The sequence below is a fragment of the Artemia sp. Qi Xiang Cuo genome, chromosome 20 (genome assembly GCF_049724085.1).
Source record: "Artemia sp. Qi Xiang Cuo chromosome 20, ASM4972408v1, whole genome shotgun sequence".
Taxonomy (NCBI): Eukaryota; Metazoa; Arthropoda; class Branchiopoda; order Anostraca; family Artemiidae; genus Artemia; species Artemia sp. Qi Xiang Cuo.
The window spans coordinates 29,729,896-29,748,372 of NC_142813.1; the positions used below are offsets into that span (position 1 = coordinate 29,729,896).

The following is an 18,477-nucleotide window of genomic DNA, read 5'->3' on the forward strand; positions in this document are numbered from 1 at the left end:
TCCTTTTTTATATATTTAATTTCTGATCGTTTTGAGTATAATAATTAGGGCTAATTTAGATATATCGGGGGATTATCTCCCCCTCTTTAGAATGATTTGTGCGTCGTTTATACCAATGCTTCCATAAATAACTCATTCAAGTGTAGTTCCTTTCCAAAATAGAATATAATTTTCCTTCATAGGAGTGACTTGAAACCAGCTTTTTATAAAATTTGAAGTTCAACTTTCATTAGCTTGTATATATATATATATATATATATATATATATATATATATATATATATATATATATATATATATATATATATATATATATATATATATATATATATATATATATATATATATATATATATATATATATATATATATATATATATATATATATATATATATATATATATATATATATATATATATATATATATATATATATATATATATATATATATATATATTGAATAGTCTAGGACCTTTCAATATCTCAAGACGGCTTTAGATGTACAAGAGATATTCTCTTGGAATGTCTAATATTATGGGAGAGGGTTCGAATCCGTAGAAAACCCCTAAGACCAGAAGAGGTTAAAAGTTTTTAGATAATCGGCAGAAATGAGCATTTGGAAGTAGCGCAGACATTTAGCCTCTAAACAATGCTTACTTCCCTGACAAAGATAGATTTATTTAAATCAGTACTAAGCAACATTGTCTGTAAGGTATGTTTAAAAAAGAGTTGTTGTTGGAGTTAATTTTCCTGACACCGCCTTCATTTTTAAAAGCGTAGGGATGGGAAAATTAAATTATGTAATAAACGCTAAGCTTCTTAAAGTAGAACAATAGGGACTTTTTTTTTCAAAAACAGCATTTAAAATTCTTGTAAAATTTTCTTATCTTTAAGACACTCATTTTGAATTGTAAATAAACAGAAAATTGCTCACTGTTTAAAAAAAAGAGTAAGATTAGGTTGATCTCCATAAATTTTTATTGAGGAGGACAAAAAGGTGAGACCAATAGAAAAAGCTTGAAATACAACATTAACAGTTTTGCAGTAACCCTTTCTTTCCCTAATCGCTAATTGACTTTCAAGAATTAGCAACGTTTAAAAGATAATTGCCTTTCAATAATTTCATTTAAAGCGGAGACATTCTCAAGGGGATAGCCTCCTAGAGATTACCAAAAAACACGAGAAAACGAGAAGGACACATAGATTGAAAGAAATCCAACGGTAAAAGGCAATAGATGATGGGTAAAACAAAACCAACATGTCAAATAATTCATATAGGCTGACCTGAGGACAGATCCAAGTGGTTGAACATTTCTTTGTAGTTCAGCTCCCAACCTTGACCATGAGATAAGAGCAGATGGCTCTCCTTTGACCTCACATCGCAATTCCAAATCGTCTCCCAGCTGCACGTTGTCTAAATTGGCTGTTATAACCACTGGTAAATTTCTTGTATCTACAAAATCACATAAAATATTATTTCTGATACAAGTATATTGATAAGTTGTTTCGTAATTTCACAGATTTTTCAAAACATTCAATAGTATTCCAAATTTTATGTATCCTGAAGTAAATGTTAAATATTTTTCTGGAAACGAATTATCGATTCTAAATATAATTTAGTGAGTTTCTGTTCACTAAGCGTGTTTTGGCCCAAAACTGGTCATAATTGTGGCTAAAAGTCTTAGAGTACCTCAAGCTAGACGACGACGCTTGACCTTTACACTACTAAGCTAAGCGCTACTTTTTAGCAGATTTATCCCTTATTTATACTGTTTCACTTGATAAGCTTCAAAGTCTTATGTTCATTACTTTGTAAAATCTTGGAATTTCAAATAAACCTTTTGGTCTTTTGGCTCCATGATCTGAAGTCTTATTTCACAACAAAAGAAAAAAAAATCTTGATTTTATTAGTGCTAAAACCTTTTTCTGGCACTATCAAAGTTATCGTTAAAAAATCAAACAGGTAATTGTTATTACTTTATTATTTTTTGGGTCCTAATCTATGCAACGGAACCATATTAACTTTCGAGACTTGAAATTTTATTGCTCTTTTCTTGCTGTTCTTATCTGTAGCTCCAGTAAAAAAATCCGTGAGATTGTAAAACGAGATTTCATCTAAAAGAAAGAGCCACCAGGAGTAGAAAAGCACTCTAAACCAAAGTCAATTTCTTCAATAAGCTTACTACAACTCGAAGAATTTATAACTTGGTTGGATTATTGACAATGGAATAATTTAGATTACTATCGGATTAATGTAGTCGTAAGTGTGAAACACTGATTTGTATTTTTCAAGCAAAATTATTCTAAATGAATTCCTAAGATGCACACTTCAATCTTGCATTATAAACAGATTTGTGGTCCAATCTATTATTTAATAAAATGTATATCTTTTTTAAAATCTAGGGTAGGCGGTTGTGTTGTGTTTCTTTTCAATTTTTCAATAAGAATACCCAAAGAAGGCATTTTAAAATAGTCTACACTTTTGAGAGTAAGCACCCCCGGATAAGTAAGATTCAATCATGTATATTTATCGTTATCAAACATGCTTGCAACCCTGTATATAGTTTTGAGCTGAAATATGGTGGTAATTACAATCTTATATTCGGAAAAAGGTCTTAACGAACACCAAACGACAAGAAGTGGACCAAAACACCTTACATTTGATAAACTTATTATCTCATCCCAAAAGAAAATAGACATATGGTACGCAAAAATTTATAGCCTAAATTTACTATTCTCGTTTCATAAAAATGTTTTTTATTGTTTTGAAATACTTTCCCCACAAGCTCTGCTTTCACGAATCCAAGTGCAGCTAGTAGATTGGTCATTTTTAGCAGAAAAAATAATTACAGCACTGCTAATTTTGTATGACACAGACATTACTATTTTTCTGTCTATCAAATATCTAAATTTTAACGAACCCCTGATAAAATAGAAATTTAGATATCTTAGGTAAGGTAATTTTACCTCATTTCATTACCACCGTACCTATTTTTATGGTCTATTATGTATATCCAGACACCAATCTGACTAAATCCACGAAATAAACAACAAATGAAATTTCAAAAATATAACTTATCTCTTGTTTTGATTTTAACGTACTAATGAAAAATGCCCAAAATTTTTAGCTGCTAGAGTATGGAGACTATTCTTAGGCTGAAAGGAAATGGAGTTGGGCAAATTGGCTCCCAAAATCGTTTAGCGTTTGACACACACAAACACACACACACATAAAAGACAAACAAAAAAAAACACTGTTTTTGGGTAGGAGCCCTCAATTTTAGGATACAACAACGTTAATGTACATTATTTAGAGCCAACAAAGTGCTCCGGCGATAAACCTTACGTTACACACAAATTAGACTCTGATCAAACTGTATTTTTAAGCATTTTTTTTTCTTTTTCCAATAAACAAGGAGAACACGATATTTCTCAAATGAAAATAAAAACATGACTTCACAACGATCCGACTGTGCCGCCACAATAACAGATCATCAACTATCTTTAATGACAAAACAGTGAGGCATTAAATGATGTTTTTGCTTAATGATAGGAACTTCAATTTGAAAGTGTCTGCTAGATACTAATGTGAAATTAAATCGTTCAGATTAACGTAGTATTCTATGTTTAAGTTGTTCGGGGAGTTTTCAGACATTTCAAGGAAATTTTACCGAATGCAGCGCTCCACTGGCAAAGATTGGGTACACACCATGGAGGCAGACCCAGAAACAACATGCAGTGACCGTATCAGACATATCTACGAAATCTAAACACCTCAGTTTAACATCATTGGGAGGATATACTGGCAGCAGAAAACTTGTGGGAAGATTGGCGGCTCCTCCTTGATGCCCTAGGTCCCTCTGGAAGCACAGGCGGATCAAAGGTAAGGGTCTACGAAATTCTTAATGGATTTTTTTTTAATTAAAATTTCATCAATCTTTGCAAATTCAAACAAATTTCAAAGTCTTCCCACAAAATCCTAAAACTAAAACCACACCCATAGAACAAGCTCTTTTAGATAATGGCTTGAGAATTATTGATATTTCAAATTAAGTTGGATTGTTCTTTAGGTTTCTAAGGAAACAAATTACATAAAGAAAAAAAAAAACAACTATATATTAAAGAAAAGGTTTATCTACAGCAAAGCATTCTTTGGCTCTCGCTTAAATAGGCCTTGAATAAATTCCGTTAAGTTATCGTTACTTAATTACGTTGCGAATGTTACCGTTATTAACATTTAACAAATAAACAAAAGAACCAAAAAACGTATAACGTTACTGAATACTAATATACTAAGAATAACAATGCTCTAAATACTAAAAAGGACACAAAAAAGTGCATACCGTGAAACCATGGCAGGTGCAGATCTAACTACGCTCCTCCTTCTCCAGTAAAAGCATCTTCACCGGAATTTTCGACTGGAAAATCTAAGCAGTACTAAAGCTAAAATTATATTTTCTAACTACAGGAAAATACCAGGTGCTACCTTTACCGTTAGGTAAGCAAGCCAATGTGTGAGGAATCTCAGTACCGACAGACACGACAGGAGAAGGAAGAATATTAAAGAGTGCATGCAAAACCAAAAGTAAATAAACGAAGCTGTACATCGTCACCATTTCAACTTGAGTCGCAACAACAAATTGTTCTCAAATAATTCTTTTTGTCTGTTTTTCCGCTTGCTTTCAGTGTTTTAACTTCACGACATGACATAAATCAGAAGTTGGAATGTCAATATTTAAAATTTTTGCCTTTTTCTTGCACAGTTCTGCTTCTATTGTTGTTAGGAGTGAACTATTGAAAAAAAAAAATATGAAGCATCAGTTAACAGTATAAAATGGTGAAGATATGTTCTTTCATTCTGTTCATGCAATTGAGTTTTCATTCAAGTAAGGTTAGTATCAAACATAACTCAATATCACTTCTGATTTAAAAAGAACAAATTGGAGTTGTTTCAACATTTTCACATCTTATGCTGAAAAAAAGTTTTGGTTTTCATAATCCAAATTAGCATTTCAAATTAAAAGAAGAAAACGAATATAAAAAGTGATGTTTGGTCAAAAATATATGTGTTTCAATTTACTTTTCTTCTTGTCCCTTCAACGCTAAATTCACAAGTTCAAATTCACAAGTTATTTAGCGTAGTTTCTTAGTAGCGATCTCTTTCAATGCTTAGAATCCTTAGATACCAATCTTGAAAAACAAGATAACAAACTATTTATATTTAGTCATTCCAAATATAGTAACTTTTGAGACCTATATATCGAAAAAAACCTGACTAATAATGATATATTATTTTACTGCAAACATGCATTTAACAAGTTAATTTGAAGACACGAAAAATGAAAAATATAGTAATAACAAAGATCATGCAAACTTTAACTATGATTGAAGTAGATACTCACAGTTGGAGATTTATCAAATTCAGCTAAACTGAATGCGAGTTTTATAAATTTCAACCTTCCTTCAAGTATGTGGAATGACAAGAAAATCTTCACTTTTCTATTATATAAAACACACTCGAGAAGTGAAGCTTGGTAAATGCTAATGAAATAAAACAAAATAATGATGAAAATATAATAGACGCCCAGACTCCCAATTTAACTATCCACAAATGGCCTTTACAATTTTGCTAATAAAGTATTCTATTTTCATCATATTTTATTGTCACCAAACATCACTTTTCGAGTGTGTTTTATATAATAGACAAGTACCAAACTTCATTTTTAAGAGATAAAGTTGACTATGTTGACTATGCTTAACCATAGAGTCTGAAATCCAATTCAGAAATAAATACTTTGACAAAAATTGATAGAGTTGTCTCTATGCAGCTATTGTTGGGTCCACCCTGTGCAATCTAATAACACATAATCAAAACGAGGATTACGCAGTGCTAGACAGAAAACTTGTCAAAACTGACAAGTTGAATTCAAAAGACTTGGAAGGAAAAAAAAGAAATCAGAAAAGAATACTCATCACATTCAACGAGAGTCAAACCTGAAGAGCAAGTTTTGCAAAAAAAACTACTCTATGGATTTTTTATTAAGTTTTACGTTTGACGAATTTCTGATGTTGTTTTGTAATCTCCAGTATAGAATAGGACATTTTCTCAATCCCCCAAAAGTGTGACACTGGAAAGCAGGAAAATTTCCTTGTTTTGTGAATCAACTAAAAGGAATCTCTTCTTACTCTTTCACTAAGCTCCTTTGTCTAAAGCACAGACAGCCTACCTTCAACAAAACACTGATTAATATTGTTATGCATGTATGGAAGTTATAACTTACGTTAAATAAGTATAACAAAAACATTGCACACAGCACATTCTTGGGGCAGCGTGTACATAAACTTACGAAAAGAGCAATGCCATAATATACCTCGTTCTAGTGTATTAATCTACCAAATAATATGTTGCAATACGAATTCTTACTAAATAAAAAATGAGTTCCGCAACAGACTTGAAATTGACGCGAAAAGTAGCTAGTCATGGAAGAAAGAGCTAAAACTTGAAAAAATAGTGTTTCCCCATCGTTTGGCTCAGACTAATTTATGCAGATAGAAAAGTGGCTCGAGTCACAACTAATGATAAAGCTATGACGAAAGCTCTAAACTTTTGCCACAGGTTCACTATAAACTCAGATGAATGAATTTCACCATTGCATCTTTGGTAAGATAGCGCATTAGGATGATCCCAATTTCATTTTCTTATTTTTCTTTTTCAAACTGGGTTACTCGGTCCTCGTAATCCAATTAAGCCGCATTATACATAGCATTGTTAATGTGTATTTATACAATGTTTATTTCTTAAAGTGATTCGGTTCCCTGAAGAACCATGGACAATCAGCTATTCCGCCCACGAATGACCAACTATTTATTTTACTGTCTGTATTGAGCCATATCCCTAGGAGTTAGAATTTCTTTACCTAATGTATTAATTACATAATATCTGCATGATTCTTCCTTGACATCTACATTTAAAAAGGGTACTGGGTCATACTGAGCGGGTTTACAGAGATTCTGGAGTCTAAATCTACATACAGAATAAGCAGACAAATTCTAAGAAGCTCTAGTGTGAACATTTGTTGAATAAAGTTTACAACTACATGAATTTAGTATTTATTATCGAACAGCTATTGCTTCAGAGCATATTATGGATAATTAAGAGGGCATTTTATTTTTATACCCTTTTTTTCACAGTAAGACCAACATCTACTTAGGTTTACATGATTTTTGTCAGTACGATTAAAACTGCTAATCGACAATCTACTGATTTGTGCTGTTAAAATGGATGGTTGTCAAATATCAAAAACTGAAGACGGTCAGATTGTTGTCAAAATGAAAGAAAAATTTTCCATCAGAGATAAGTGGCAAATTAGAATTAATTCTATTCGTGTTTTATTCACTTTAATAGTCGCAACAAATGAAATATTTGTACAAAATGTCATATAAGACATATAGTATCGTCGCGTAACTTAGACTGGGAGCCCTTAGTTAGAAAATTCGTGCAAAAAAGAAAGCCACCTTTCCCATAGCTGAAAACCGGATTAGAAGAAAAACAATTAAGAGCTTTAGAAGTAGAAAAGTACACCAAGAAATATTAGCTTTAAAAAAGTGCAAAGAAATTGCTTAAGCAGGTACTGAAATGCCTTTGAATCAAAAACATTTGAAAAAAAAAAAAATCAAATTAGGATACAAATCTATGGTAAAAACAATGAAGTCTAGAGTAGAGTATGATGAAGGAATTTTGACTTCTAAGTAAATTCTGCAAAGTTAAAACCAAGTGAAAGCATTTTAAGGTCATACTAGGGACGCCACCGTAATTCGCAAGGGGTTAAACTTAACTACATTAAAATTTTTGATTCAGTCATACTTCTAAGTTGCATGCAGACAAAAACGCAGTAATTCTCCACTTAGTGTCTTCTACTTAGCTTGGTAATAGCTTGTACACACTTTTGGCAATAAATTAGTGATAATTTTCTGAGGAAATACCAAACAGTTTTTGAAGTTTACTTTCTTATTTTTTACTGTTAATACTTTTTCTCAAATCTTGGCAATCAATTATTAATACAAGAAATAACATAATAACAACCAGGACTGTGGAGAAAATGTCTCCATTTTCTGTAAATTCGAACCCGACTTCAAGTTTCCATCTGAGGCCTTAGGAAACGTGACTGCAACTAGAGCTCATTTAATTTTCAAAAGTACGAATATAATTCCGAATTGTAAATTTTGGGTACTAAATTCTTATTCTTGTTTTTTAGTAATACTTTTAATACTACTGAGTATTTATTTAGATTAATATTTTGTAAACCCCCAGTAAAAATCAGCCTTTCTGAAGGGAGAAAATTCGAGGGGAAATTTCTGAAGGCCTGACCACAAGATATTTTTTGAAGTCGCAGCTTTTTTATTTCAACACACTCCAGTTCTCCCGCGCGCTAAGCAATACTCCATGCTCCTAAATCTTTATTACTTCAACTATTTCAAGCTTAAATTAGTACCACCTCCACCGTATTTGCACAACTCGGAAAAAAAGATCAGTCGTAGCAACAAAAGTATAAAAGGATTATGAAATCTTTATCAACATTATTCTAACTTTGGGAAATGTGGTTTGTAACTACAAAGATAGTTTGAAGGTAAAATGATCATTCTTGATTAATATCAAAGCGTCTGTTCCTATTTAAATACAAAGGATTGCGGACGTAAGATTCAAAAATGCTTTCACTGGATTTAAATAATTGGTAGTTTTCTTTCATAACAGTAATGAAATGTGTTTTTTTCCAAATGGTTTCAGATGGCAAGAAGCTCCAAGTTTCTGCTTTTAGCTTGAACAGCCCTGACTCTCTGGCCAGGGTGTAAGTCATCTCTGTCACGCTAAAGCTCGTATCTGACATTTTCGCAGTTTTAAAATAATTGCCAAAAAAAACTTAATAGGATCTTCTCACAGGGAGGAGCAGCAAGTGCAGGTCAGGAGAGTCGAAGTGTAATTAAACATACATTGCCCTGCTAATCCTCCCTTTGAGAGTAGCTTAGCAAACACATTTTGGCAATTATTCCAGAAGTTTGAAAATGTTAAGATATAGTGGTGGTTCTAGACTCTCTTGCGCCCGGGGAAAAATCTTGATCCCCCCCCCTTTCAGGCCTGAAAAAAAATTCAAGCCTGACTTTAAAAAAAATTTCATTTATTAACAAAATTTTCCTTTATTAATAAAAATTTCCATTTATTTAAATTTGTCAAAAATTAATTAAATTCGGTTTACTTACTTTTATTTTCAAGGAATGGTGATGGAGATTTGGGAAAAATGGAAATTTCGGATTTAATTTACTTATACTTACTGCCAATTGCGCCCTCTACTTCATTTTAATAAAAATAAAATTGAAAAAATTGAAAAACGATTGAAGCCATTAGATTATTTACTTTAAATTTGCGCCCCTAAAATTTCTGAGCCCGGGGCAAGTGCTTTACCCTATAAAGCTGCGTCTGCTGCTGATCCTCACTTTGAGAGAAGCTTTGCAAACAGATTTTGGTAATTATTCCAGAAGTTTGAAATTGTTCAGATACGACCTTTAGTTGCAACAAAGACAAAATGAAAAACCTTGGCTCAAAAAAATTGCACTGGACGGACAATGCGCAAATTATTATTGTTTTGACAAACCCCGATGGGTAAAATCTGTCTTGTCTCCACACTTGACCATATTATAAGAACGACCTGCAGAAGTGACTGAAACATTGTGATTCGAGCAGTTCATGTTTTTACATGTATGCTTGTATCTGCAAATCTTGCCTAGGAAAATTAGATAAGGTTTAGAATTGTAGAAAATTAATATTATTCAAGCCAACAGGAAAAAAAGAACCGGCCTAAATAAACAAAATGAAACGAAAAATCGTTTGTATAGATCTGAAGTAAAATTTAAAACACAGAATTGAAAAGCTGTCAAATTAACAGCATGTTTTAGACACTAAATTCTGTTGAAAGTGTCTCCTAATTAAAAAAAAATCTACGGTTTTCTTCAAACTGATAAATAAATAACTAAACGGATATTTCCAGTAAACTCAACTTTGAGATCATTGTTAGGGAAGTGTTTATAAGAGATAGAATATAATCAGTAAAATTTTTGTACAATAAATATTTAGCATTTTCCAGTTCTTCTTTATTTTTTTCTTTTAGCTCGGAACTACACCAGTTTTATGATCTTCAAATGTCTCCAACTTTTTTTCTATTTTCTTTTTGTTAAAGTTATTTTTCTGTTTCACAGTAGTAAAACAGCATAGTTTTTGACGCTTTCAAAAAATAATTACAAAACGATTCAGATGCTTAATAGTTACTGTAAATTCTTCAGTAGAACCCCTAAAATTCGTTGCATGAGAGTCTGCTATTCTCATCATCTTCTTGTTTTTTATTTAAGTAATCATGTCTATGATAACCGAAAACAAATCTAATGCACAAGTTTTCTAAGAGATAAATGGGAAAACTTAATATGATGCCGGTTTTTAAGGCAAAATCCCCTTCTTGTGATCTTAAATGTAGAAACAATTCGCTTCGATTTAGGATGCCCTACGTTATTTTTCTTCAGCTATAGTTAAGTAGTGGTAACATTAAAAGACATGTGTTGATGTTAACTTCTTTTTTATAAGCGTGCGTGTAAACACTTGAAAATCACCGGGCTTCAACAATTTACCAACAGTTCGCCTCAGTCTGTACTGATAATTGCAGTCAATTTCATCAGAGTAATCAAGACAGCTAATTCTAAAGTCACATCGGTCTTTCAGGTGCACACACTGTCCATTTTTGCAATGAAAAGGTAGATTTTCTTTGCAACCATTATCTGAATTTAAAAAAAGGAGGTAAAGGATTAGAGTACGTGGACAATCGATACCTTGATTTACTGTGTATACACGATCGTTTTCATTGGGAATGAAGATGCCTCCCACTGTTTTGCTCTTAAATCACAAAAAAATAATATGAAAAAAAAAAAATAATAGATAAGAGAATTGAAGGCTTTGGAATACGTTGTAACTGCACTAAGATCGTGCTCTGAGAGTACAATAAATTCTACTTGAATATTTTTATAACATTTCCATTGTCAAAGAACTGGAAACTTTATCCTGAAACAATCGGAGGCTTAGTTTTTCTAAAGTTTTCTTTTTATTTCTTTCAAACAACTTTATATACCCTCCCCCCAATAAGAAACTTAACTTTTCGATGCCAATTCCTTCGTACCAGCCTTGCCATAGCCCTTTCCACTAGGATCTATCGTAACCAATACCCTTTGTGTTACGGTCAACTTTAAAGTGTGGTGAACAATTAGTTAATCACGGCAAGCACACTGGGAAAACAACCTCAGAAACGGGGAGGGGAAAAGAGCCTAAGCTCCCTCACCCTAGATACAAATGGCTGATCTCATTCATAAGAAGTTGTATTCATATGGAGTAGGCATTACTTTTCTATGATTAATGAAAGATAAGCTATCTTTCAACTGAGCTATATGAAAATTCATCAGGGTTGACTCTATATTTTAAACCATGGATCAGTTAAAATACCAATAGATTATTTGTGCTTTGAAAAGAGATTTTTAACTAATCATTTTCTCGAAGTTTTTTCAACTTAAAATTATTTTCACCTGCATATCATTTGAGTTTTTTTTTGTTGCGGATAAAAGTTTATTCATTATTCTTCCAGTGATAAAATTCGTATATGTAACTTTAAGTATTGCCATGAGATATCCTTGGACATATTTTTTTTTTTTAGTAAAAAAAAAGTACAATTCCAACAAAGCACAAAAATACAATTCCCTGCTATAACGTCCAAGCCTATCCAAGCACTTAGCAAATTTTAAATTTATTTTGTAGACTGCAATAAAAACAATCAATTCTTTGGGAGAGTGAGCAATGTACATAAACAGTCCCAGGATAACATAATATACGTATGTACAAGCTTTGAAGCACCACTTGTTGTTTAAAAAAAAGTAGTGACTAGTTGAAGACCGCCTGACTTTAAAGTCTAAAAACAATTTTCTTTTCTTGAAATTTAAAAAAAAAAATGTAAATTATCTTGTCTAGAAATATATACTGGGGTGTTTGATGAACGTAATATATGGACATAAAGGGGTATATCTACGACTCAGTTTTTTTGCTAGCATGGTAATAACCAGAAATTCAAGTTCAAAGCTTCTACAAACCTGCTAGGGAATGAAATCAATTCCAGTGAACAATGTTCTCAGGTTATCTGAAATTTTAAAATGTAGAAAAAAAATATATATACAGAATTCCACTGTCAACTGCAACTAACAAAGATTTATCCAATTAGAGCGAGTTCCAATTTTGATTGTAACAATCAGTGGCGCGATCACACCTAAATTCAAGATTCTACTTTACGAACTAAGTTCCAAAACCAATACAAATAGGCACACGTCTCAAAATAGGGTTTGAGAATTTATTGTAAGAAAGCATGCATAAGATTCTAATCAAACTACATTAGCAAGGGCATTAACAAATAAAATAAAAGCGCTCTATCATTTTGGCAGTGAAAAGCAAACAAAATCTACATATTTCTAACTACTTTTTCGCCTTGCCAATCTACGCCGGCGAACGTTTTGATCACCCCTCCTCCGCCAATCATAGCGACTTCTGGGTAACTTACTTTCAACCTCTAGAAGGATATAGTCACGGTTTCGACCTCCTTGAGTAGTCACTTCGCAGTAATATCGACCTGAGTCAGTCACTTGAACGTTTGTAATGTTCAATATGTTTCGCTCTTGAATAGCTGTGGGTGGAAGTGGTCCTCGATCTCGACGCCATATTGTTCTCAAATCAGCAGAAAAGGGTACATCACATTTAAGGGATACGTCACTACCAGCTTGAACAGTTTGATTCTTGCTCTGAGAGTAAATAGTTGAATCCGCTAAACATGCAAACAGAAAGTAAACAACAATGAAGAAGAAAAAACAAAAAAACACAAAGCTATAACTGAAGTAAACATCGAATCTACGTTTACAAAAATAGCAAATAAAAACATAAGTGTAACCGAAGCTATAATAACAAAAGAAAACTTAAGGACAAGCAAACTTTGAAAAAAAACAACATTAAAATAATTAATAAGCTAGTATAATTGGAGATTGACATTGAAAGATCTCTGCATTAAATAATTTAGAGATTAATCAAGTCTGCTATCAGAAATAACAACTAACTAATTTATATTCACCAACTTCGACCAGCCAGACTTGGAAAAATTCAAGCAAAACACTGTTTTCTTTTACTTCTTACGGGGTTATCCAGAAGTTAATTTGTACATATTTTATAAAATTAGACAAAACTAAAAATTTTATTTACATCCATACTACGCACCATTCAAAATATTTATTGTACTATCTCCCAAAGGAAAAAAAAATCGTGGTACATTTTAGACCCCAGCATTTTCCGAAATTAGATGTATCTTCATGAAATAGCACTGTCCGCTTACTTCATAGGCTTGTTCTATTTGTAGCAGTCATCGACTGCTCTTTGAGTCAGGATTTCTTAGAAAGAAAGAAAAATAATTGTGCGCACTTCTGAATTTGAACCCTTTAGAAGCCATTTTAACTAAGTCCACAAAAACAGAGCAAAGAAATTCAAATAGAAAATTGATTGCTGGCTTTGGCTTTAATGCACCAATGACAAAAAAGATTTATTGGTGATATTACTTTAGATGTCCCATTTGGCACATTTTGAAATATATTTACTTTCCCAATTGCCTTTAAATATTTTTTTCGATGTTTGATGAAAACAAGCTGTTTTGTCATTTTTTTGCATTAATCCTCATTTTTAGGAATGACCTTGTGGCTGTTTAAAGTTAAGAATCTATACAACAATTTGACGCTAAAACCTATATCAATCTAAAAACAGTGGCCTTGGTCACATTGGTGTTTGAGATACTCATTCGAAAGGATAGCCCACTAGCTATGTATCTTTTTTTCCTATTTAACAAGAGGAATACTTATCCGATGTGCAAGGTCTGTGCTAACCACTTCACGGCACCTTTGTTAATAATAGAATAAGGGTTTTATTTTCTCCTCAAAAGAAAAAGGCGAAAACAGTTGAGTACTTAAGCACATGGAAGACAATCGAAAATGCATCCTTAATTTTTTTTTCTTTATATATACTTCTGTAAGACAAGTAATACGTTTTAACATTAATTGGCAATAAGAAATATTACATATTTCTGATGACAGATGAGAACTATCAATCAAAATAGAGTCACTTAACTTTTGTACAATGCGGCACTGAACAAAAATCAGATATTTTCTAAGTACTTAAACAACTCCTAAAAGAGTCTCAACACATGGTTTATTCTACAAAGATTAAATAAAAAAAACAAGTTTTTTAAACTGAAAGTAAGGAGCGACATTAAAACTTAAAACGAACAGAAATTATTCCGTATATGAAAGGGGCTGTGCCCTCCTCAACGCCTCGCTCTTCACGCTAAAGTTTGACTTTCTCACAACTCTTTTTTTAAACAATAAAAACTTTAGCGTAAAGAGCGAGGCGTTGAGGAGGGCACAGCCCCTTTCATATACGGAATAATTTCTGTTCGTTTTAAGTTTTAATGTCGCTTCTTACTTTCAGTTTAAAAAACTTGTTTTTTTTATTTAATTTCTGATCGTTTTTTAGTTAATGCAGCTTTCATTTTGGCTCGCCGGCATTGAATAAGTAAACAAAATTTGCATAAAAAATTTACTTTTCTTTTGATAAATGGCTGTCTCTAAATTTGGTTCTGACGTAATTTAGAAATTAACTTACGTAACGAACTTCTATATTCGTATATTTTTCTTCTGGCAAAAAATACACAGTTGCAGATTTTTGCAGATATGAGCTTGAAACCTATGTTATAGGGTTTTCTGATACGCTGAATCTGACGGTGTGATTTTCATTAAAATTTTTTCACTTTTAGGGGATGTTTCCCCCCTCTTTAAAAAATCAGGTAAATTTTCTCAGGCTCGTAGCCTTTGATGAGTAATACTAAACTTAATAAAATTCATATATTTAGAATCAGCATTATAAGCCCATTCTTTTAATACATTTATTGACATCAAAGTTCCGTTTTTAAAAGTTTCGATTACTATTGAGCCGTATCGCTTGTTTTTTTTATTGTTTTTTTTTATTACGTATATGTTATTACGTATATGATGGGGTTCTCACCTTAGTCAATACCACGCTCTTTACGTTAAAAGTTAAAAAAAAATTTAATTCACAAACCCCTGAATCACAAAGGCCGTTTAATGAGAATAGATAGCTCTTTTGAAAGCACTAAAAAAAACTGTTCCGTAAAGAGCGTGTTATTGACTTGGGGGAGAACCCCCTCATATACGTAATAATTTATGTTCATTTTAAGTTCTAATGTTGCTTTTTACTTTCAGTTGAAAAAACTGTTTTTTTTTTATTTAATTTCTGATCGTTTTTTTAAATAATGCTTGGAAATCTGGCGCCCCCTTCATAGAAATGTCCCTTGCCCCAAAGAAACATCCTCCACGGAAAGATTCTCCCGAGTAACACCCTCTTCCCGCCCCCCAACCAGAAAAAAATTCTTCCTGAAACTGTCTGCATACTTCCCAAAAACCAAAGCAATATGTGAGCAATGGGCAAAGCTCATAACTTGCAGCCCTTCCCCTGGGACCTGTGGGGGATTAAGTCATCGTAAAAGACATATTTATTAGATTTTAGACTATGCTGAACAAAATGGCTATCTCAAAATTTTAATTGGGTGACTTTGAGAAAAAAATGAGCGTGGGAGGGGGCCTAGTTGCCCTCCATTTTTTTTAGTCACTTAAAAAGGGCACTAGAGCTTTTAATTTCCGTTCCAATGAGCCCTCTTACGATATTCTAGGACCACTGGGTCAATACGATTATCCCTGGGAAAAAAAAAACAAAAAACACTAACAAACACGCACCGTTGATCTTTCTTCTGGCAAAAAATATAAAATTCCACACTTTTGTACATAGAAGCTTGAAACCTCGACACTAGGGGTCTATTATACTCTGGATTTAATGGTAAGATTTTCTTTACGCTTCAGTATCATTTATGGGGCCTTTATCTCTGTTTTCGAAAATCAGCCAAAAATTTTCTCAGGCGCATAGCTTTTAATGAGTAGTATTAAGCTTGACGAAACTTATATATTTGAAATCAGAATTAAAATCTGATTCTTTTGATTTATCTATTGGTACCAAAATTCCGTTTTTTAGAGTTTCGGTTACCATTGAGCCGGGTCGCTCCTTACTTACAGTTCGTTACCACGAACTGTTTGACAACAAATAAATATTCAGAGGATCTATCAATCTATGATCAAAAATAAGAAAGTAGTGCGCATGAATATTGATCTTTTACAAACGGCTCTCAAGTTTAAAGTTTACTTATATTTACAATATTTATAGGCTACATTGTCAAAGTTCATAAGATTTATTCTCTACCAAATTTATTTTGCACTTAAATGAGATACCTGAGAATTCTGAAACAAGATTAAATCTATGTTTTGTCTGCATTTCATAGAAGACGACAGATGCAAGATGCCACATTAGCCTGTAGAAGCTGAATAGAGAAAAGGATTATTTTTTTTTTTGGGGGGGGGGGGAGGGGTACCTTCTATTTATCTTCACATTACTAAAAACCTATTGTAGAGTTAAGCTGCCAAAGCAAGCGCCACAAGAAACTTTTTTTTTCCTCATCCTTATCTGTTAAAAGTCTTCTGTACTTCTTTGGCAAATCCTGAAGAGAAACTGACTGCCACAGAACATAGTAGCTACAATTTAACACAGTAGCTATTGTGTTAAATTAACATGTGAAAGACATGTGAAAAGTGCTAGCGTGTTTTGCAATTCCAAAAAACCCAAGCATCATTTTCTTTTTCTACTTAAAAGGATATACTTACAATAAGAGCAAAAGCTTGCTCTTCTAGTGTGATAATACCGACAAAATAAATTCATTCTTATGCATTGATTTTGAAGAGAAAATCAAACCCACCAAAGATATTCTGCACAGTTTGGGCTTCCTTGACTTCCCATAAACTTGGAACATTTTCATTCTTTGCAAATAAAACTTTCAGGACTGGAATTCCGATGCTCTGAAGGCGTTTTCAAATCCCTGCACCTCTAACTCTCTCCTAACTATATGGCCTTTAATTGTATAAGGTTCGGACGAGTAAATCTTCTAAACATTCCAAATAGGAAATGAGTAAGAGTTAATAAACGCATTCCAGCACCCTAATTAGGGCCGTAAAGAGTCTCATTTTCTTAACGCACAAGCAATCAAAGTTATGAAAAGTCCCTCATCCACAGTTATTTCCTTTCTTCTATAAGCATTTTTATCTAAAAAATTTTAATGCTACGAAGAACAACAATATCATAATTTAAAGAATTGCAGACGCTGATTGCATAAAATTTTACCATTGACAACCCCCCAATAAAAGACCGCTACCCATACATTGTTCATTATATTAAAAAATTACGTCTATCTAAAGTAATCAAAATGTTAGAGCCAATTACCATGGGATATTAGCGAAAGCAACATTCATATACCATGTCCGTAATAAAATATTCACTGGCTCATAATTTGGAGTAACATATTGGTATACATAATCAATACTTTGTCAGATTTTTCACTGTGCCTACCCTTAGGACAACATTGGGCGCAGTTTCCAAGTTTTTATTGGAATATCACGGGAAAAGCATTTAATAGGCTTAAGAATTGGCAACGTAAAATGTTACGATTAAGTCATATGTAATATTTCTGAAATTTATTTCAGGTCTAAGAGTATTGTATTGTTGGCTTATTTGCTACTGAAGATTGTGCTCTATTTTAGTTGTGATCCTGTTTCATTCATTATTATATAGTTACTGTTTGGCGGTGTGTTGGTGGCTTTTTACTCCCTCCAAGTACTGTTGTCTTTGTTTTCAATTACACAATCTACATTGCGTCTTTACCGCGTCATCTACATCTTGTAGATCTAAGGTGTGTCAACAGTGTCGTACAGATCTCTTAGGGGCGAAGCTGAAGAGAGGAAGAAGCCTGCCACAAGCGTCGTAGGTACCCGCCGGTTTCTAATTAGTCTTATATTGCGGGGAATGAGTAAGCGGGTCCAGACACTTTCCTCGCTCCTAGCTATCTGTACGGATACTTTGAGGCTTTATTCGGTATTCATTCAGCTATCAAATAGTGAACATCCCCCAACTATTATTATCGCTCTCTCGAATACCTGTGTTGATGGGCTTGTGAAATCTGAGTAAAAAACATGTTTTTAGTCCGTTGTTGAACTATGTCGATTGTCCTATGTTGGCTGATGTCAAATTTGATAAAATAGCGAAGACATTTTTGTAAGAACGATATGATCAATGCAAAAAAAAGTCGCATAACGAAGTGGGATGTGAGGTCCAATTTATAAAGCACATTAAGGACGAGAATAATATCCTGCAGATCCATAAAATGTTCCATAAGTACAACAAGGAAAAGCTATGTTTG

At 32.8% G+C, this 18,477-nt stretch overlaps 1 protein-coding gene across 1 annotated transcript in view; it reads right to left on the reverse strand.

The window, feature by feature from the left end:
- trol (terribly reduced optic lobes) overlaps nt 1–18,477 on the reverse strand; it is a 369,703-nt gene that overhangs the window by 36,690 nt on the left and 314,536 nt on the right. The window contains exons 58-60 of the mRNA XM_089106068.1: nt 12,634–12,894; nt 9,649–9,777; nt 1,286–1,454 (exon numbers count right to left, since the gene is read on the reverse strand). Of these exons, the coding sequence (XP_088962194.1) occupies nt 1,286–1,454; nt 9,649–9,777; nt 12,634–12,894 (559 nt within the window). The remainder of the gene's footprint in view (nt 1–1,285; nt 1,455–9,648; nt 9,778–12,633; nt 12,895–18,477) is intronic.